Source organism: Varanus komodoensis, unplaced genomic scaffold (genome assembly GCF_004798865.1).
Source record: "Varanus komodoensis strain SLA01 unplaced genomic scaffold, ASM479886v1 scaffold8, whole genome shotgun sequence".
Lineage (NCBI taxonomy): Eukaryota > Metazoa > Chordata > Lepidosauria > Squamata > Varanidae > Varanus > Varanus komodoensis.
This window is the reverse complement of record NW_025336481.1, coordinates 22,943,714-22,965,213: the sequence shown is the minus strand read 5'-3', so window position 1 is coordinate 22,965,213 and position 21,500 is coordinate 22,943,714. Positions and strand designations below refer to the sequence as shown.

At 39.3% G+C, this 21,500-nt stretch overlaps 1 protein-coding gene across 1 annotated transcript in view; it reads left to right on the top strand.

The window, feature by feature from the left end:
- Positions 1–20,692, top strand: part of NEDD1 (NEDD1 gamma-tubulin ring complex targeting factor) — a 38,996-nt gene extending 18,304 nt beyond the window's left edge. Inside the window, exons 6-15 of the mRNA XM_044455192.1 lie at positions 1,237–1,466; positions 2,510–2,711; positions 3,538–3,727; positions 5,063–5,194; positions 6,356–6,403; positions 7,945–8,168; positions 12,632–12,779; positions 13,255–13,411; positions 15,585–15,651; positions 17,202–20,692. Of these exons, the coding sequence (XP_044311127.1) occupies positions 1,237–1,466; positions 2,510–2,711; positions 3,538–3,727; positions 5,063–5,194; positions 6,356–6,403; positions 7,945–8,168; positions 12,632–12,779; positions 13,255–13,411; positions 15,585–15,651; positions 17,202–17,306 (1,503 nt within the window). The 3' untranslated portion in view covers positions 17,307–20,692. The remainder of the gene's footprint in view (positions 1–1,236; positions 1,467–2,509; positions 2,712–3,537; positions 3,728–5,062; positions 5,195–6,355; positions 6,404–7,944; positions 8,169–12,631; positions 12,780–13,254; positions 13,412–15,584; positions 15,652–17,201) is intronic.
- Positions 20,693–21,500: the final 808 nt, after the last annotated feature.

Sequence of the window (21,500 nt, the reverse complement as noted above, 5' to 3'; positions counted from 1 at the left end):
TAAATTAAACATTAATTAAAATAAAATTAAAATTAAAAATAATTTAAAATTAATCAAATTTTTTAAAAAATGAAAACATTGAAAAAATGTTTGCTCCACTTGCTTGGGCTGCAGCAGAAGCCCAAGATGAGGTGGGGTAGAGCATGCCCATATCCAAGGGACATAGCTACAATGTCTGCGATCATGCTGGGCGTGGGGGAGGAGATGGCCATGATGGTGCTGTGGGGGGAGGCGGGCATGATTCCTCTTTTCAATGGAACTTTCTCCCTATGTTAGGGTTAGGGGTGTGCACCAGGGTAGGGTTAGGGTTGGGAAAACGAGAGTGCACCTGTATAGGGTTAGAGAAGTGGTGGTGAACCAGTGACACGCATGCCACAGCAGGCACGCAGAGGCCTCTATGTCAGCACACGAGCTAAGTCACCCCAGCATCCCCCCAGCAGCCGAGCATCAGATAATAGTGCCATGATGGGCCATGCGCATGCCCAGAAAGGAGTAGCGGTATCAGGCGATGATGTCACTATCTGTGACTCATTAGCTGTGACTCTTCCAAGCTTTCCCTTGGCCTGTCAGTGTGCTGCCAAGGATATATAAATATTTGAATGGACTGGCTGTGAGGTGTTTTTTCTAAACTAACCTCAGTTTTCAAGTTTTATTGTAATGTTGGCACTTTGTGATAAATAAGTGGATGTTGCGCTGCAATTTGGGCACTTGGTCTCTAAAAGGTTTGCCATCAGTGGCTTAGAGACTTCTCAGTGTCCTCCAACTTTTCCATAGTTTCCTGATTCTCTAGTTGTTTTGGAAATGTAAGATCTATAACACCTTTTCCTGGGTATTTAACTGCTTCAAAAGAAGTGAGGTTTGTTTTGATGGAATTCATATGCAGCCATGAGAAATTCAGTTCTTAAGAAAACTAGTAGTAAAACCTTAGTTTCTATAGATATATTTAATACTGTCCCCTCACACAATCCCTGTAGGTTCAAACCTTCATTAAAATAAAAAATAAAAATGTTCTAGCCATGAAGACTGGTATTAGTCATACTTATTTAATCTGAGCATCTGATTACTTCACTGTAGTTCTCTAGTGCTGAATCTTGACTGAATTACACTTTAATTTTAAGTAACTTAAATCTGGTTCATACTAACAGGACTAAAGTCTAGCTAACTTTACTTGGATCCAGCCAATATATGTGTAGAAGTTATGGCATGTTCTAACATATGTGCTTTTTGTTGTTACAGCCTATTCGACACTTAAAATATTCTCCCTTTAGGAAAGCATTACTGGGCAGTGTCTCTGACAGTGGAACTGTTACTTTGTGGGATGTCAACAGTCAAACTCCTTATCATAACTTTGAAAATGCCCATAAAGCTCCAGCCTATGAGATCTGTTTTTCTCCAATCAGTGAGCTGCTGCTTGTAACTATAGGTCTGGATAAAAAAATCATATTGTATGATACTTCAAGTAAAAGGTAAGTATTTAATGGAATTTATATACTGCTTTTCAGCAGCTGTTTACATAAAATCATAGGCTTTCTGAAATTTCTGAAATCATAGGCTTTGAACATAAAATCATAGGCTTTCTGAAATTGATGATCATCAAAAATCAGATGAAATTAAAAATCAATTTATGAAGGTTTGACATGGCTGGAATACTTTGGCATAACATGGATATGTTTAATCATTTGATTTTCATGTGGACACCTACACACACATTTTGAGACTTCATGTAAAATTAATTGTAGTGCGTAATAGAGGCCAATATCACATGACAAGCTAATGGAAAGCAAAGGAAGCTGTGTGTCCATAAGACAATTCCACAGTTGTATAATATCTTTATTAAGTTTAACCAAAATGTTACAGTATGAATAAGTCCTTGGATTCTCCAGAATTCTTCTTCTGGTCAAATATTAAATATCATAAAGTAGGATGGGAAGGAAAAGTGCTGCTTTGCAATTCAGTACACAAAGGCTGCATTTGGTTACACCTTAATGTACTAGGAGTAGACTTAAGTGTATTAGGCTATAAATAAAGGGGAAAAATAAAAACTGCACAGAGGGGGTGAATGCTGATGTGGGAGTTGCTTTTGCCATCCTACATGTTAAAATGCTTTTTGAGATGGAGGAGTTGCAATGGATCTGTATTTGTGCTTTAAAGAATACAGTCTTTCAAGTATTGTGCGAACATAGATATAACTTTAGTAAATAAGCATATGATATATGCACAGATAGTAAATAGCTTACTATTAAATGAACAAAAAGCTAAAACGATGGTGTAGTATAGTGTAAAGTGTTGGCTTTGAACCAGGAAGACCTGGGTTCAGGTCTTCACTTGGGCATGAAACCCACTACATAGTCTTAGGCCAGGAACACATTCTCAGCCTAACCTAATTTAAAATAAATTCCTTGAATGTTAAGAGGGGAAAAAACCATTTCACTTCAGAAACATAATGCAACATTGTGTCCTTTTTGTTTTTTCTTCCTTTGTTTTTTGCATTTTGATTTGCTATGTAAAGGCAATTAAGGACTTTAGTAGCAGAATCTCCTCTAACAGCAGTAGAATTCATGCCTGAAGGGACTTCTCTGGTGATTGGATCTTCTCGTGGAAAGATATACCATTATGACCTAAGAAAATTGACAGCACCTGTGAAATCAGTCAGTGCTCACAAAACCTCTGTGAAATGCATCACACTGCAGTACTATAATAGCTTTTCAAGGGTAAGGCATCTTGTACCTTCAGTGCTCAAATGTTGATTTAAAAATGTTGCCTAATTATGGTAAATGTATTCCAACAAATACATGAGATGTTTTTATGTTAATATATTGATATATAAGATATTAAGGAAGTGATCCTGTGGCTCCTAAATATTGCCTGGGGTAGGGTACAGGGTAATTTGGATTCCCAACTCTGAGGTCAGGGATGTTGCTTCAGTATTGAAGCTGAGCATATGTGCTCCAATCCTGCTTCCACCTTACAGCCAATGTGAAAAGAACTACTCTGGCTGTCTCTCTGAGGTTAGGGACTTGACCTAAAGGAGTAGTAAAGGGGTGTTCTGGTGAACAGGGAAGAGAGGAGACCTGGAGAGGGCAGGATTTGGTCTATTCTGGGTAGTCCACAGCTCCTTCCTCTACCTCTCCAAAGCCACCCCAGCTAGAAGCTGAAGACAGGCATTTAGTAAGAATACTGGGTAAGAGGAGCAGGAAAAGAAAGATAATCTTTGCTACTCCACCTTCTCTGAATCAGATGATTGTTAGCCTCCAAGTTCAGAGTCTCAACTGCATTATGCCCCAAGACCTGTAATTTTGGTTTTATTGAAATTAGAATTGCACAATTTTCACCTTTGAGTGATGCTTTCAGACCTTGATGGATTGCTTTCTGTGTGACTAGAATGCATCACTTTTTAAGTTCTCTTTTTATTTTTAAAATTGGTGTCTGGCTTTCTTGATACTGGAATCCTGTTAGCAACTGCCATAGAAAGAAAGTTGCTTCTATCCCTTTTCATGTACAGTAAAGCATTTCTGATTAAAGTTACTTTTGTTTCAGTCTAGTCTTAAAACATCTTCAAATAAGCAGGCTTGCAAAAGATCTGATAGCAAAACAGCAAGTAACACTGGAGGAATGCAGAATGCTGGCATGATCAAAAACCTTCCTTCTAACATACCTGCTACATTCTTGCCTCAGTCCATGCCAACAGCTGAAATTAAAGGAACTGATGTTATTCAGGAAAAATCAGGTAAAAATCCATGTGAAATCCAAGAAGCAGGGAGCGTATGCAAATACAGAATGTTGCAACTTTAACATTTGCTTAGTTGGTCCTTAAACTTAATTGGTCCTTAGTCCTCACACATTTGTGCCATTGAACTGATGTTTGATGTTTAAAGTTGATGCAGTATCACAAGAGCATCACCTTTGTTGCACAGTCAAACATTTTGTTTCGTCATTTTTTGCAGAAACAGTAGTATAGTATTCTCCTGGAGGCAAGCAAAACAGCAGTGTCTATCTCTTCCCCTTTTAACTTCAGAGCATTTGGAAATCTGGTTGTTACAGCTTTTGAAACGAAAAGATGAGTATAGCGCCAGGGGGTTTGAGTCACTTTGCCTTTTAAAAGATAGCACAACACCATCTCTCCTTGCACATCTTTCCCACACCCAGTAAATTCCTTGTTCTTTACCTCAGAGGAGGCAGCTGCTACTGCTGTAGTGCACTTTGACGCCTTGCCGTTTGGCAATCAGTTATCCCCCTCTCTTGGTACTGGCAACCTCCTCCTGTGCTGCAGATGAGATCAGTCATAGTTTTGTGTAGTACAGGTGAGAAACTCAAGCCCTCTGATCATTTATCATGGTTGGTGAGAGGTTCTGGTTTATTCAGTTTACCAAGTAAGTAACTCCAAAATAAAGATGAGAAACTTAAGGGTGGCTGTCTTTGAAACTGATTCCTAAACCTGATAAAACTGGCTTTAGCTCTGTTTTCTATTGCAAAAATATGCCAGGTTTTTGCAAATAACCTTGTTTTTTAATGTTTTACTATCTTAGAATTTTTAGTGCACATAGTCATTTGTTAATGTTATGTGGTAGTTCCTCACTAAACCGAAAAGGGCAGCATAATATATTTTTAAGAATGGAAAAAGCTTATAATGCATTTCCATTCACTTCCATGTGAAAAGAGTGTACAAGTTTTCTGTTAATTATGGATAGTGCCCTTTATTGTTAATACTGTCATTAAGCTCAAGGGAAAATAACCTACCAGTTTTGGCAGCTGGGGTAGATTCAGTGGCCACATGATGTCATAAGACAATAGGTTCTGCAGTGCCTAAGTTTAACTTGTCAGGCTGTTCTGATAATGGTAATAGCTTTTGCTTACGTTTCTAACCGTCTCCTTTGAAGTCAGTCCCGTTGATTTCAATGGGGCATGTTTCCAGTTAAGAATTGGCAGCCTCATGCCTATAATAAAATATCTTAGCTGCAATATGTTGAACTTGTTCCATTATTCTCCATTATTTGTAAAGTAATTTTAATTTGTCATTAAAATTACTCTTTTATTCAGGAAAATAGATGTGTTTCTCTTCTAGGATTCCCACGTAGCAGCAGTTTAGATGTAATTCCTTCCAAAGAAGTTGAGCATGGAAACACTTCTAATCTAAGTCATTTTGATGATTTGGGGAGAAGTAGTTTAGGTGACTTGTTCTCTCCATTACGAGATGGTAAGTTGATGCTGAAACTATTGAAATGTACATTTAGTGGCAAGAGACGCTGTCCTTTGGATTAAATCTGTATACCCTATTACTCTTACAGTTAAGATATTTAATACTTGCACTTACTTTTAAATTCATTTTTATTGTGAAAGTCAACTAAAATAAACAAAAAGGGAGTGCAAAAATATGAACAATTATAATATAAATAGATTTGTAAATATCAATATCAATGAGTATATATAAAATTAATATATTAGAATCCAACTTTTGCATAAACATAAACAACAACAAACTACATAAACTTCAACAAAATTAGACTAGATATCCAAATAAGTGTTCATTAGAGTGTGACATCTATTTGCCACCCATTACCCTATAGAAAACATTCAAATATTTGAAAAGTTTCAGTCATACCAATAGTGTGAAGTATACACATGCAATTCAAAATTGTTATAAGCAGATTAATAAGGATTTCTCATAAGTTAGCAGATAGTGCCCTTTTGAAGGGACTGGGTCTGCTTCTCTGAAAATACAGTATTCCAGGGTTGTTAACTTAGAATCTGAATCAGAACTGGAAGAAGAGACAGGGCCAGAAAGCGGAAATGTCAAGACTGGCATGTCCTGAAATGGTGAAACATGGTGGGACAGACAGAGCTAGAGAGGAGCATATGTAACATGGTCTGTCTTATTCTGCATCAGATCAAAACAGGAAACCCTTTGAGACCAGTTGAGTAGGATTGGATATGCCTGCTCTCTGGCCCACAAGGAGTAGGAACCACCATGAGGATGGCATTAACTTCTTTTGGTTGGGAAGGGGCAAGAGGGGTTCAGTTTGGAATAATCTTTTTAGCATGAGCCATATTTCCTTTACAGCTGGCATTCTAACTTTGCTGGTATCTTTTGTTAATGATTTCTGCAGTGTTGCTTTTGTATTCCTTGGCTACCCAACGTTAGCATAATAAAGACTGTAGTTAGAAGCTTCTGATCTTGATCTGCTTGGAGACAGATCTCTGACACCTTTTAAGTTCTATTCTCAAAGCTTTATTTTCTATATTAAAAGGTTAAACAGATGCTGCTGCTGTTGAACAAATGAGCTGGCAGAACTGTTCTCTCTGTACAGGGTTTTTTTTCTGTTTTACAGTCAGTATTTATTGTTCTGATATCTTGCAGATATTGCAGCTGGTAAAACAAGTGAGGATGCTCCAGGAAAGGGTGATGGTAAGTGATTTTTGTAATAAGCTTTTTATTGCAACAGTTTAAGTAGCATAGTACAGGGATAAGGAACCTCTGACTTAACAAGTGAAGGCTTGGGCCCCCTCTATCGGCCTTGTCTCCAATGTTGAGTGGGATTACTGGGAGCTTGGGGGAAGGATCCCCTCATTATCTCCAATCTCTGGTTACCAAGAACACAGGAATTCCCCAGTGTGCCATTCCCCCTGCTAGTTGGTGAACAAAGCCATTGAAAAGATTAGTAAAGCTGCCTTGAGTGGTGTGGCAAGTTCAAGCTGAATGTGTTTCACTTGTCCATTGCCTTCCCTGTATCGAGGAACAAGAAGCTGCCTTAACATTGGCCAGCAAATACAGTGGTACCTCGGCTCACGAATGTCTTGGTTCACAACCAAATTGGGTCGCAAACAAAAATTTCATGAACATTTTGATGTGGGTTGCGAACTCCGCATTGGGTGGTGACCAAGTTTGCAGCCATCTACCCACCTTCCCAAGATCACAGGCGTGCTCCTGCAGGAAAGACGGGCACAGTCTCGGTCATCTCCCCCCCTCCACCGCAACCAGCACAGTCACGGCCATCTCCCCCGCTCCCCCCAGTGAGGAGATGGCTGTGATCGTGCCGGGGGTGGGGGGGAGTTGGTTGAGATCATGTCCGTCTCTCCCTCCCCCAGTGTGCCCACAATCGCACCTGTCTCTCCCCCCTCCGTCTGATTAAAAAAAAATGGCTACAAAATGGATTAACCTTATTTACATTGAACCTTATGGGGAAATTTAACTTGGCTTATGACCAATTTGGGTCATGACCAGAGTCCTGGAACAGACTCTGTTGTGAGCCAAGGTACCACTGTTTTGGAGCTTTTCTGGCTGAACCCATTCACTTTACATGCTGCTTGCTATCTCAACTGGAATAGGAAGCAGTTCATGAAGCAGGCAGGCAACTGACTCAGCTTTGCCTGCCCTGTGCCTTCACCTAATGGAAGAAAACACAGGGTACATGGTCCATCTAGTGCATTGGCCAGGATGGTTTTGCTGCTCAAAGGCCTTGTTTGTGGAGCAGCTGGCTCTCTAGTTGGAATGGTGTACAGACATACTTGGCTTCAGCTGCTGTACAACCTCACCCATTGAGGGAAGTCCATGCAGACTTGTGAATACTGGTAAATCAAATTCTATAAAGGGATTTATGCATGTGCTCACATCCCTGTCCTGGAGGGGGCTAACCATTAGCACAGGGGTCTCAAACTCAACTTACCTGGGGGCCGCTGGAAGTAGAGTCTGGGGGAGGCTGGGCCGCATCAAGTATTCCAACACCACGGTGGTGGTGGGCCACTCATCCCGCGGCTGGCCCGGGCGCCGCTGGTGCTTTGAAGGCCGCAGGGCCCCTCCCCTGTGCCCCGCCCATTCTGGCAATTGGCCCGCGGGCCGCGAGTTTGAGACCCCTGCATTAGCACGTTGTGGATGCTAACCTGTTTTCAGAATACATTTTAATGTGAATAATATAGTTTACAAGTGTGTAATTTTGTTTTGCATTCTAGGTTTGGATTTTCAGCCTTACCTTTCCAGCTTGGATTTTCTTTCCCAGTTCAATTCTGTATTACCCACAAGAAAAAATACAGCAGCATCTAGTTCTCAAATTGTGCATTCTAGTCCACTTGATGTATTTGTTGGCTCTCCTATTAAAGAAGAAGATGAAAATGCAGACACTGATGCTAAGAAAGCTAATTATGGAAGACAAGAAGCAAGGGAACAGATGAAACAGGTGCAGGATGCTGTCACTTTTCTTTTGCTTCTCTGCTTTTTTTCCTTTCATCTGCTTTTTAAGTGCAAGCCACATTACATCTACATTTATATCTAAAGTTTAGGAGATTACAAGTGCCCTGATTACATGCAAATTTTCCTTTTTGTTTAAAGAGCAAGACCTAGTTAGTGTTTCTTACACATCAGGCCTTTCACTAACCAGGGTTAGCATCCATCACAGCTTGCACTTATGATTAGAAAGCCTGAAAAATTGTTTGGAACTATTCATGGTTAATGAAAATACTGGTTCAGTCATAATAGGTTGGATACAGACTTAGTTGTTCTTGGGACACATTGAATTACATTTGACAAGTGACTTTGGGACAATTGATCATTTATATTTCAACCATAATTATTACAATTATTTCTAAAAATGAAAGAGGAAATGGAATTTACATGAGAGGACAGTAGTAAGAGTGGTGCATAAAAGCAGTAGTTAGAAGATCAAGCACAAAGGGTAGGCTACTAGATGGCAACCAAATACATATGGGCTTAAAAAATGTGTTTTTCTATAAGAGATTTTCTGTCCTTGACACTTGTTTTGTTGAATGATAGAGCTTTTGTTCTTGGTTTTTAATTAAATTTACATGACTGTGTCAGGGATGGGGAGCCTCCAGCTCACAGGCTGGATTCAGCTGATGGAGGGCAGCGACATCCAGGCTGTCAGCTTCTTTCCCAGGACTCTCCTCTCCCCTCCCTCTCCTCTCTCCCCTTTGCAGAGAAAAGCTGTTATCTCAAATCAGCAGCTAATTAGCTGAGAGCTTTTCCCTGTTGTACAATAAGAAAGGGAACCTTTGCCCCTCTACAACAGGGAAAAGAGCTTACCAGATAGGCTTTTCCCTGCAGGGGAGGAGGAGTGTGGCCTGTAGGGGGGAAGCTGCTGAGTGATTCAATCCTGCTTGTTTCTGGGGCTTGACTTGCTTTCATGCTTGCTTCTGCAAAGACATGTGGGAACTTGCTGTTTGGATACTTTTTTCAAAGTGCTGCTGATTGATTTAGTCTTGCCTGCATCTGAGCAAAAATGCTGGGGTGTCCTCTTATGTGAGTGAATATGATGCTTGTAGCTTACTTCTGATTAGACATACAGGAGCTTGGTACTTAGGTTACCAAGTTGCTTTTGAGTAGGCTTAATATCTGTAATCACATGGGAGGATGATGTCATCATGCTGATATGGTGGATTAGTAACTTAATGTTCCAGTCCCCTAGTGCAAATTATAACTTAAACTAGTGCATCAACAAAGTAAACCTGACATTTGGGGGACAAGAAGGGTAATTGATGCTTCCTGCAACCCCTGTGATAGGAGACTTAGTACTCTGGAGCCTCTGAGAGCACAGGAGGAGAGATCAACAAAAGCAAGTAGGGAAGGCAAAAGCATGATATGACAAAAGCTGAAATTGAAGACTAAATACAAGACTTGAGATAGGAATGTTTCACTACTATCCAGTCCCTGGAAACTCAGATAAACGAAGTCTCTCAGCAACTTAATGGGATTGCAAACATGGCCAGTGCAGCAATGGACTTGAGTCTTATAGAGAAAATTATAATGATAATACTAACACAGTTCAACAAAATTGTAAGAAAAAATGGAGGAACTTGAATCATAGCAGATGACCAAATCAGAGATTTAAACAGATCCAGGATGGTCAAGATATAATTGGATTCTTAAGATGTTGCATAGATAATTTCCCTAAAATAACCAATGAAAAATGAAATGTAGAATGGGCTCACATTTCACTAATCTGAAGAAGCAATACTGGCTGGATCCAGATCAAGCACAAAATTTCAGTACATTTCAAGTGTTTCAAGATTTGTGTCTCAATACTCCTGAAAGATCGAAGATATTTAAGTCTTTCCTCTGTTGAAAAGAGGAAAGACACAGTCAGTGTTGTTAAGAGGACCACCATAGTTATTACATTACATTGGGAGACTCAACAATTCCGTATACACATAAATCTGAGCCCAGAAGAAGAGGAGGAAGCTCCAGTGTAGGAGAGAACCTGAAAGGCTTATCATGAGAAAGCTTGATTTGCACCTGAAGGTGGGAAGGAAGGATGCATGCATATATACAAAGAACTTGGACTGCTTTCCCTTTTGTGAGATGCCCCAAACATTTACTGCATAAGAAGTTACAACATTCCTCCAGGCCTTCCACCATCCCCTGGAGTCCACTTAAGCTCACGCTGACTGCTTCAGTGACTCCCATCTAGCCACCTCATTCTCTGCCATCCTCTTCTTCTTTTGCCATCAAGTATTCCCAGTGTTAGGCTCTTCTCCAGTGAGTCCTTTCTTCTCATTAGGTGGCCAAAGTATTTGAGTTTCACCTTCAGTATCTGGCCTTCTAAAGAGCAGTCAGGGTTGATCTCCTCTAGGACTGACCGGTTTGATTGTCTTACAGTCCAAGGGACTCACAGGAGTCTTCTCCAGCACCACAATTCAAAGGCGGCAATTCTTTGGCACTCAGTTTTCCTTATGGTCCAACTCTCACAGCCATAAATTACAACTGGGAAAACCATAGCCTTGACTATTTGAACTTTTGTCGGCAGGGTGACGTCTCTGCTTTTTAGTATGCTGTCTAGATTTGCCATAGCCTTCCTCCCAAGGAGCAAACGTCTTTTAATTTCTTGGCTGCGGTCCCCATCTGCAGTGATCTTGGAGCCAAGGAAAATAAAATCTGTCACTACCTCCATTTCTTCCCCATCTATTTGCCAGGAAGTGATAAGACTGTATGTCATGATCTTAGTTTTCTTAATGTTGAGTTTCAAGCCAACTTTTGCGCTCTCCTCCTTCACCCGCATCAAGAGGCTCTTTAGTTCCTCTTCACTTTCTGCCATGAGAGTGGTATCATCTGCATATCTGAGGTTGTTGATATTTCTCCCAGCAATCTTAATTCCAACTTGTGCTTCATGTAGCCCTGCCTTTTTCATGATGTGCTCTGCATGGACAGTACCTAAACCCCTTGGACAGTACCAAAAGGAATAGGTATAGATACTTAAAAATATCCAGTGAGGCTATGAGCTTCTCAGATCTTCATCACCACTGAGACCATCTGTGCCGTTCCCTTCTCAATAGTGGTTGTTACCTCGGTACTGACATGATTCAGGGGTAATTGTTTCAATATCAGATGGAGAAATTCAGGATCCAGCTATGCTTCTGGACTAGTCAATAAATGTCTTGCTACCCTTCTAGGTCTCCAAATAGAACTTTGAATGTCAGATATGCTGACCCATATGGTCAAGAAGGTCCATGTTTACATCATGTGGAGACCTGAATGGGAATGATGATCTGATTGATCAATACTGACATGGCATGCCCTTGACTGGGATGACTGGTGTATACAGTTATTCAGACTGCTTTGATTATGACTGCTATTAAGAGCCCCAGTCAATAATTAGTAGAACATTCATCTTCACTTAGCAGAGTACCTACAGCTGATGTCCTCACACCTTCTTGAAGTACAATTCAGAGCAGATTGCCCTTTCGGTCATGCAGCTCTTTCTTCTGTTCTCCATTTATGAAACAGCCCACCTCTTGTGAGTGAACTTGCTACTCACCTACATGTGTGATACTCAGAACACAAAGAAAAAAGGTAAGTTGCTTATCTGTAGTTGTAATTCTGTGAATGACCATCTGTGCATTCACATAAACCTCCCACCAACCACATGTTGGTGTCATCTTTTCATTTGATTGCTATGTATACCAAGGATATTCCACTGTTTTCTAGCCTCATTGGCACCATTTATTTACACCATAGTTTAATCTTGGTCCTGAGGTTACAAGTAGTCAATCTCTATGGGACTAAGGGAACAAGCAGGAACTCACTGTAGATGTATATACTAGATGATGTGGGGAGTGTTCCCAACAAAAATTCCTCAGCTATAGAAGCTTCCTGACTGAGGCCACACACAGGCACTCAGTCCATATGTGTAAATGCACAGATGATCACTTGAAATTCTACAGAGAAGCAACCTGCCTTTCAGATTGTTCTTTTCATATTGTACCTGGTGGCACCAGACACTAGTTGAATAAGGTGGTTTAATGGACATGTTAAATGGTACTAAATGGAACAGCATCAATTGAGATAAGGAACTTTCTTTCCCATGTTGCCACCTTTTTCCTGTTATCCTATGTCATTGATATGTGCCACTAATGCTTAAGTAGGCCATACAGTTGTTGCTGGGCCCATATTAGCAATCCAGAATATCATTTATTGCACTCTGAACACCCACTGCTTCCAGTTTCTTTTACATTTACTAGGTTTCATTATTTTTTATGTTTTATTATTAGAGTTCTAGTTTGCCTTTCTGAAACTCTCCAAAGCAGTTTACAAAAATTCAGAAAACAAAAATCATAAGTAAAAGAATAGTAAAATATAACAAACACACATAAAAACCCTAACATATTTATTCCTCCCTTCCCCCCACAGTTAAGCTCAACAAGCTCTGATTCCCCAAATCTAAGCACTCCACCACTGGTCAACATAGTCAAGAGTCCTGATTCTCGGGAGAGGCTTATTAAGAATATCCAGGCACAATTGACATATGACTCACCAATGAATGGTACTACCTCAACAAGTAAGTATAAATCACACTTTTGCATTATAAAAAATAATAAGCTGGCTAGTGACTTAGCATCTCAAGTGAGCAGGAGTATAATAGTCCAAAGGTTTCCACACACATAAGCACACATGCATGCAAATCAGATTTATGAATAAGAATGTGACATAATGTAAAGTTTCTAAATTGCTGTGCATGATGTATCAAGGCAATTAGTATGTGAAATTTTCCAGGGTTCAGCTTTAGTTTCCATTCATGAACTTACTTTAAATTCTCAAATCCCAACCGTTACAAGCTTTTAGGTAGGGTGAGGGACAGAAGCTTTTTTTTTTTTTTCACTGTTTAAATATACATGATGATTATAATTAACATCACAGTGATGTGGTATGCCAAAATGCCTGTCTTAAATACTAGCTTGTAGAAAACTACCTTTTGGAGTCTCTTTTTTCTTTGTCAAGTAAAAGGAAATGCTGATATTTGTATTTTTCCGTAGACCCAAAGATAACTTCTGCTGTTAGTGCTGGAGTTGCCAGTTCACTATCTGAAAAAATAGTAGATACTATTGGAAGCAGTAGATTGAATGCACCTTTATCATCAGTTCAAATTCATTTCATTCAAAATATGATACAAGAAACACTGGATGACTTCAGGTAAATAGAGATCTATGACACTTTGATTATATTTTAAATTTTTTTATTACATTGCATGAACTTTTACTTAATAGTATTCAGTGATGAATTTATAAACCTACAGATGGTGTATGGATTTTTTTATTGTTGTTAATGTTCAGGTTTTTCTGTTTCTTTTGGTTAGGCCTTCTAACAGTTTAATATAGCTGTGGCAGAGGCTAGAAATCCAAGTATAGGGAGCAGCGATTTAATTTATTTATTTTTATTCTTGGGGGTTTGGTGACTTACCATTAAGGTTCTCATTATCTCTTATACATTGCAAACTGAGGGTCGCATACCACCACACTTTTTTCTTTTTCCAAGATAGTATCTCATACACCCCCATGGAACTCTCAAATTGCTTCATAAATGTCCAGCTCAAAAGTATTGAGTATTGCACGAAGGGTCTTTGTGCAAGGGCAAAATATGTTTTGTGTATTCACTATTTTCCCCTTTGCTCCTCTGTTGTCTTCATTTTCTTTGCCAAATCCTTGCCCCTACTTTTTGGATTTGAAAGAATGGATGAGATGCACATCTCTAAACATCTTCAGTAATGAAGCACTTTCTGAAATGAGAGACAATTGGATGAATGCACAGAAGGTGTTCATGTATTACTCTGCCCATGAAGCAGTTGAAGAGAAACATGCTCATCTCAACTGCCACAACATAGTATCTCTGTCATGGAAAGCATGGAAGCAGAACCAATAGCCCTGTAACAAGCAGTCTCATCTCCCTCCTGTAATATTTAAGGACTGATATTTCATGTAATCCAACCATTATATTGGATTACAACACTCTTTGTTTTGCTGGAAAGGAGAATGTAGCTCACATCATGATGACTGTATTTAATGTAAGAGCTGCTAAATGTTACTGAGGCAGCAAGGGAAAAGAGCTCAAGGATACTATTTTCAGTAGTGTTCCTGTACAACATGTACAGTTCAGATTTCTCACTTCATTCCTTTACATGAAATGTACAACTGCAGTTTGACTCTAGTTTTTGACCCAAGTCAATTTTCACAGCATTGCAGATCTGATGGGCAAGGAAAAGGTCCTTAGATGCTATAAATAGAACTGGCATAGGCTACTCTGTCAATGTAGTGCTACATCAGGAATATATTTCAGACTGGCACATCCACCACCTATACACTTGAGCATTCTTTTTTTCTTCTGTCGGGTGGGGGGTAACTAGTTGGAGTTGCTGGGTTGTTTCTGAAGGAAGTAATGGGTATAAGTTTTACATTTATGTCTTAATTGCTTCCTTTGCCTTAGTGTTCCCTCTGTTAGTCCTTGTTAGGCTGGAGGTGGGGGGCTGTGTGCCAGTGTTGTAAAATCATGAGGACATAAATGAGACTTCTCTCTAAATTATGATTAATTGAAGAAGGTAAGCTAGTTCAAAAAGGCACTTGCATGTAACATTTTGAAAATACTTTTTAGTATATGTAATAATAGATTTAAAATAATGGTTTGAGCTGCCTTTGAAACCAGTAAACTCGATCTGTCATAGTAAAAACCTACAGGTGCATCTGTATGCACATAATACGATGCTTTTATTATAAATGAATGATGTTAGCTGGAATCTGTTTAGCTGTGCATCTGGAGCAATTAAATTTTCTTGGTGCATAAAAATAAAAATGCCAAACAGTTTTTCACGTTTATGGCAAACTGTTGGTGCAATGAGTTTTTTCAAACCTGAAATATTGTAGGTGGATGCCAGGATTGCTTGCTTAATTCTTGTATTTTTACCAGATTGTTCCTTGATTTTTTCCCTTTTTAGATTTTTACTACCAGGCTTGTTTAGCTCATACTTAGAGCAGAAATTTCTGGCTTCTCCTTGTAGTATGAAACTGTGACTAGTACCCCTCCTCTGCAGAGTGGTATTGGAAGAAGAAACTTTAAGGGAAAGTGAAGGGAAAAGTGTTCAGCCTTTTGTTCTTCCTCTTTGCAGAGTAGGAATGGTAGCCAAGTATTTTAGGATATGAGGTGAAAGCAACTTAAATAGTTCTGCCTGATGGGAGTAAGGAAGTGGGTTGGAATGAAATATATTCTACTGTGAGATTTGGCCAGTCTGAAATTACATGATTGTAACTCTGGGATCAGGAGAGAAAGACTAGACTTGTGGACATGAATTGAAGATGCGTGGCTTTTGTTCCCTCAGGGAAGCCTGCCATCGTGACATTGTGAATTTGCAAGTGGAGATGATTAAACAGTTTCACGTACAGTTGGTATGTATAAAAATATTGAAAGGTGTGCATCAGTGTTTATGTTGCAAATAAAACTAAGACACCATCTCATATCCTATGTTGCTTAGTCTTCTGGAGATTCTAGAAAAAACACCACCAAAATGGACACTGTTAATTGTTAACAAAGCTTATGGCATTTTTAGCTTAAGAGGCAGTGACCTGTTTCATACAACATGACAATACCCAGTGGGTTTTCACTGTGGTTTGTTTCAGGGTTAGGACTGTGATGCTCCAGCCTGATACAGTGTCTTCAGTGTGGTTTATTAACCATATACAAGCCACCCTGAGAACCCGTGACTTGGTTTTGGGTTGTTCAGGGTGACTTGTTTTAAATTTGCAGAGTGGCTTATGCATGTTTTGGAAACCACAAAGAGCTACCTGGTAAGAGTGATGAAAAACCCAAGTATTCCTTGCAGTGCCCACCATCCCTTCCCTCGTGTTTGTGCTTCATTTGACAACTGGCTGTAACCCTTTCAAGTCCAGCTAGTACATCTTTGTGTATATGCATGATTGACTTACCCTTAGGTTCACCCCTCCATGATGATTTGGGAGAGGGGATTTAAGTTTTGCTTCCTCTTGTTTTCATGCCCAAATGGGTGGGAGGGGTGTTGAAATAAGGGGTTTTTTTTGCCTTTTGCCACCATTTGAAGGGGGTTGGCATGAGAACAGGAAGTGGGAAGGCTTAAATCCTCACTCTTGAATTGCCACGGTCCCAAATGTTTCAGTGTGGAGTGTGTGTGCTTAATTAAATTATATCAATCAAGCATAGAGACATGGCTATGCTAGGAAGAGGAACAGGATGAAAGGAGCTCTTTTTCATCTCAAAGAAATAAAATTGGTCTGCTAGCAGGCACCCTGACAGCTTGGTAGTTGAAGCCACCTTGTCTTTCTTACTTGCTCTATTTGCAATCTGTACTAGTGACAGCAACTTACAGTCCTTCCAAAGTGCCTAAACAGCACATTGGAGCAACAGTGCTCCAGAAATGTGGACAAATATTTTCTTGGTAAAGTGTCTGCTGCCAAAATGGTCTAGCCATGAATATTGACCAAGCAAGGCTGTCACTGAGAAGCAAAGCAACAAAATACCCTACTTGTAGCCTTGTTCAGTCAATATCCCTAGCTGGTACCTTCTGGTCTTTGATAGCAGGTGCTTACCACAATATTGAGCTGCCAGTTTATACTAGGTACAGAATACATGTGTTTGAGTTAAGAGAAGAATACATGATTTTTTTGGGGAAGGGGAAAAAGTGATAATTGAGTTGGCATTTCTGTGGGGTTTTTTGTGTGTGCTTAGGGAGTAATCCCATGCATAAACAAAATTAAAAAGTCCTACAGAATTCATTTATTGTATTACTTTTTTCTGTGTAAACATGAACCCCTGCTTTTCAGAAAGCTGTACATGTTGTGATTCTTCTATTGACAGAAAGTTCACCTTTATGATAGGACTTGGATTCACAAGGCAAATATAGCTGGATAATGTTTTCATTTTTATTTAATGTGATAATTTTTTATTTCATTACTCTCATCTCTAGAATGAAATGCATGCCTTACTTGAAAGATACTCTGTAAATGACAGCTTGGTAGCTGAAATCGAGAGACTGCGTGAGGAAAACAAACGACTGCAAACTCACTTCTGAGAAGTCCCTGTTCATGCAAGGAAGAGGAATTGAACTTTTATTATTGTGCTCAGGCATCATGACATCATCTGGCAAACAGAGAAATAGTGTATAAACGCAGTATTCTTTTCCTAGCACTAAATAACATTTTTAGTTATAGAAGAAGCAATATTCCACAAATTAATGCAGAAAATGCACTAATAATGTTTGTACCAAGTGTTTTTATGGTAACCTTGAAATACATTGGTTGTAAACAGGAGCTGACAGGTGTATGGTTAACCAGTTCTAGCTGTATGCAAAGTGCCTTTATAAAAAGGGAAACTAAACAGGAAATGTATTTTGTATAAGAATTTATCAACCACTTTTGTCCTGATCAATTTATGATACATTTCAATATTTTGGCAACTTTTTTTACAGTGAAATCTTTCTAAAAGTGTGTGTTTTTTCTCTTCTTTGACTAGAAAAATATTCAAATGTCTGGCTCTTTTTAAAAATTGTATATCTTTTACGGCTGACTTAGTCCCTATAAATGTTACTTTGTAAGTGTAGGATATAACATTGCATTATGCATTAATTTGAAATTTTATATAATTTAATGGTACACTGATTGATTTGTTCAGATTGAATAAACAATTTATGAAGTCCTGAGTAAATGTACTTGGCCAATAATGCTGTCACTGAGTCTAAACCTCAAGCTGTTCTTCAGGAGCAAGCTGTTGACTTCCAGTGCAAGCATAGTCATATTCACATTTATTAGTTTGACTTAACTATATGTTACCCAACTCTGCAGCTGTGGCTCAGGACATGTATTTTTACTAGTCTCTACCACCTTATGCTTTGTGACAGCTCAGAAAGCTTTGGCTGTCGGGCAGTATAGAAAATAAACAAATGGGAGCAGACCATCAAATGCACATTGACCTGGTTCATGCATAATGAGAAGCTATTAAGTTCTATGTGGCTGGCTGAAGTACGTTGGGAATTGCAGTACTGTTTCTGTCTAAACCAACTATTTTCTCTTTTTGAGAATTTTCTGCATAGCATTGCACCCAGAGAAGACTATGGGCCAGATGAATTTTAACAAGTTGACTAGAGAAACACACTTGTATTTGGAAAAAATGCAATAAGGAACTAACTTAACTACATAAATTATTTTCTGGTGTCAAGAAGATTTGAGAATTTGCCTGGGGGGTGGGTGCTATGAATGATTTTTCCACCAGTGTGGGGTAATGGAAGGCTGGCACAAGTACCCACCAGGTTTATATGTTTTTTATTGCCAGGCTTCTTTCCTCACTCTAAACTGCTTGTGGAGATGCGCTTTTTTCCTGTTGTGAGCTTTTCCCTCACTTTGTTTAGGCTGTTAGTTACCTGCTGAATTTCTCCTTTTTTGTTTTTTAACTAAATGGCTTTTGCTATGGTTTTGCTGTTTTCACCTCTGAGCTGCTTAAGTTGGGGTGAAGCTTTGATGGCTTGTGGGTAAACTCCAGCCTATGGCTGGGGTTAACCAGAGCAGCTCAGCCCTGTGGCAAAGCTCTTTCTTGGCAGTCAGCAAACCAGTTTTATGTGGGGCTGCGATAAGTGGCAAGGAGGGGATGGTCTGTACTTTTTGAGATAGGTTTAAGGCTCATTTTAAAGTTTCTGTCTCTGTTGTGGGCTTTGTGTCCACTTTGCTTTTTGCTTGGCTGCTGAATTACCTGATGGCTACTGCACATGATGGGGGTGGAACGTGGACTGCTGGGTCACATGCTTCAGCATGTGACTATGAAAGCCTGTGGATTTGAAGTTGAGCTACTGTCAGAGCTAAGCAGAGCAAGTAGCATGAAGATCTCTTTCCTGGGAATTAATGAACAGAGTAAAGAAATGGGAGTAGCTGTAGGAAATCCATGGGAATTACAAAGTCATATGACATGCCTGGTGCTATGGAAATGGGTTGTTCAGGGCTTCGTGCTGTGACTTTCTTCTTGCCTGAGTGCAAGCTAGTAGTTTTTCTGGAAAAGAAAGTGATGATACTTGAGGCACACTACTTTACACTTCATCTTACTAGAGAGTGAAAGATTTATCTGAGAGACCTGAGCCTCCCAAAAGAACAACAGAAGTGAAGGGTTTCCAAGGAAGAGAAAGAAAAGAAGGGGCAAGAGGTTGGGGAATGCAAGAATGTGACCCACAGAGCTCTTTGGGAAGTGCCTTCTTAACCTGACTCAGTTGCAAAATTATTAATAGGCAGTACAAAGAACTGCTTTCTGGTAAATAATGGTAAAAAGCCCTGCTTTAAATGTCTGAAGTTCATAAATTGCTGCTGGTGGTATTTTCTGAGCAATTGCCCCAGTAATGTTTAAAATACTAAGGATGCAATTATGTGCATGTCTGGGCAAGAAACAATCATATAGCTACAGCTCCCAGCACCTGCAACCCTTCTAAAAAAGCAGAGCACAATTTTTTAAATCTAAGTATGATATGTAGAGCTACCTAAGGGGATGAAAAAGATCTTGGGTGCCTTGTAGATAATGCTATTCTTCGGTGGATTTCTTGCCGATGGATGAATTGTACCTGGAGCACACATCCATGGCTTCTCATCTATGTGGAGGAAAGTGAAAAGTGGGGTATCACTGGCTTCTGACTCTGACCCATTGTTGTTGTTCAATATCTTTATAAGTAACTTGGACAAAGGAACCCATGGGTTGCTTATCAAATTAGTAGATGATGTAGAACTGGCAGGGTTAGTTAAGAGACACAAGATTCAAGATTATCTTTGCAGGATTGAGACCTAGACCAAAACGGAAATTATTTCAGTAGAAAGAATGAATAACACAAATTACTGTAAATGGATTTTCCGTGTCTTTTCTACCTCTTACTCAAAAAAAAAAAAAAAAAAAAAACCTTGGTTTGGGTTCATAGGATGCCACAACGTGTCTTTAATATGGGTTTGTCTATGTCAGCCAGCTGCTGGAGGTACCATAGTACTAATGCTTTCTTTAACCGTATGCTTTGGCAATCTCCCATAGGTGCTTCTTTTAGAAAGAGGCTAAAATACAGAGCGTTTTAGTATTGAAAGTCTTTAATATTCAGATTACTTGTTATCTGCTTGCTTCCTGGAAGTTAATACATGATCAATACCTGGCAATTTCAAAAGTTTCCAAAAAATTAACTCTGTTTTATAAATTTGGAACATGGGATTCATCTCCACCATAAATACCCTTGAAAAGGATGCAACTATTTACTAAGGAAGATAGATTTGGCTTTCCAGATATTGCTTTATATCATTGGGCTTGTTGGCTGATGTGTACCGAAATTTTGTTTTTCCCACTTAAGTGGCCTTTTCCATTGTGGTCAGTTCTGGATTTTTCTTGTCTGAATCCTCTTTCTAAATGGACTGCATTAGTCTCGTAGCATATTAAAATTTGTTTTCCCCACATTCTGTTTCTTTGTTTCTAAGTGCTCTGGTCACAGCTGAGATATTTTTAGGAATAATGTAGAGGGGGCAAGGCCAGGCCAGGCCAGAGTTCAATCCACAGGATCCATTGTCAGTCAAGGCTAACTGGTAGTGGGAGGGTGGTGAAGGTCTAGGAATCTGTCATAAGCTGACAGAAGGTCTAGGCATCTGTGTTACTGTTTTGTTTTAGGAAGAAAGGCAGACAAAATGACCTCCACCATTCCTTCTGCCTGCCTGCCTTTTGTCAGCAGGGCTTTGGAGAGGTAGACAGAGGGCTCTGTTCTAAAATAAGTAAATGTGACAGCTACTCTAAAATAGATGCTTGTGATCCACAGGTGGGTATGCCAAATCCTGTATCTTTGTGAGAAATTGAGACTGAAAGCCAGAATGGAGGCAAAGGGAGGGTTAAAATCACTGAGGTGACTGTCCTTTTCTAGAAATAAGCCCTCTGATTTCAGTGGAGCAATGTTTGGGGAGACATGCACAAGATTTCCCTGTGAACTCTTTTCCCACCATGAAAGCAATAAGTTTCTGCTTTCAAAGAATTTTGACATGCCAGCCTTTATTTTTCACATTTTTAAAAATCTACAAATGATAGATTTTTACATATAATATGCAAATATTAATTTAATCTAATTTTTCTTCTCATTCAAGTATTGTCACTGCATTCCCAAATATTTCTCAATTGTATTGGAGTGTATTGTCCTGCAGATGTTATAATTTTACCTCAGAGTTTCAGTGCAGATATTATTATTAAGATATTGTGAAAAGAAAACAGTGGGCCATAA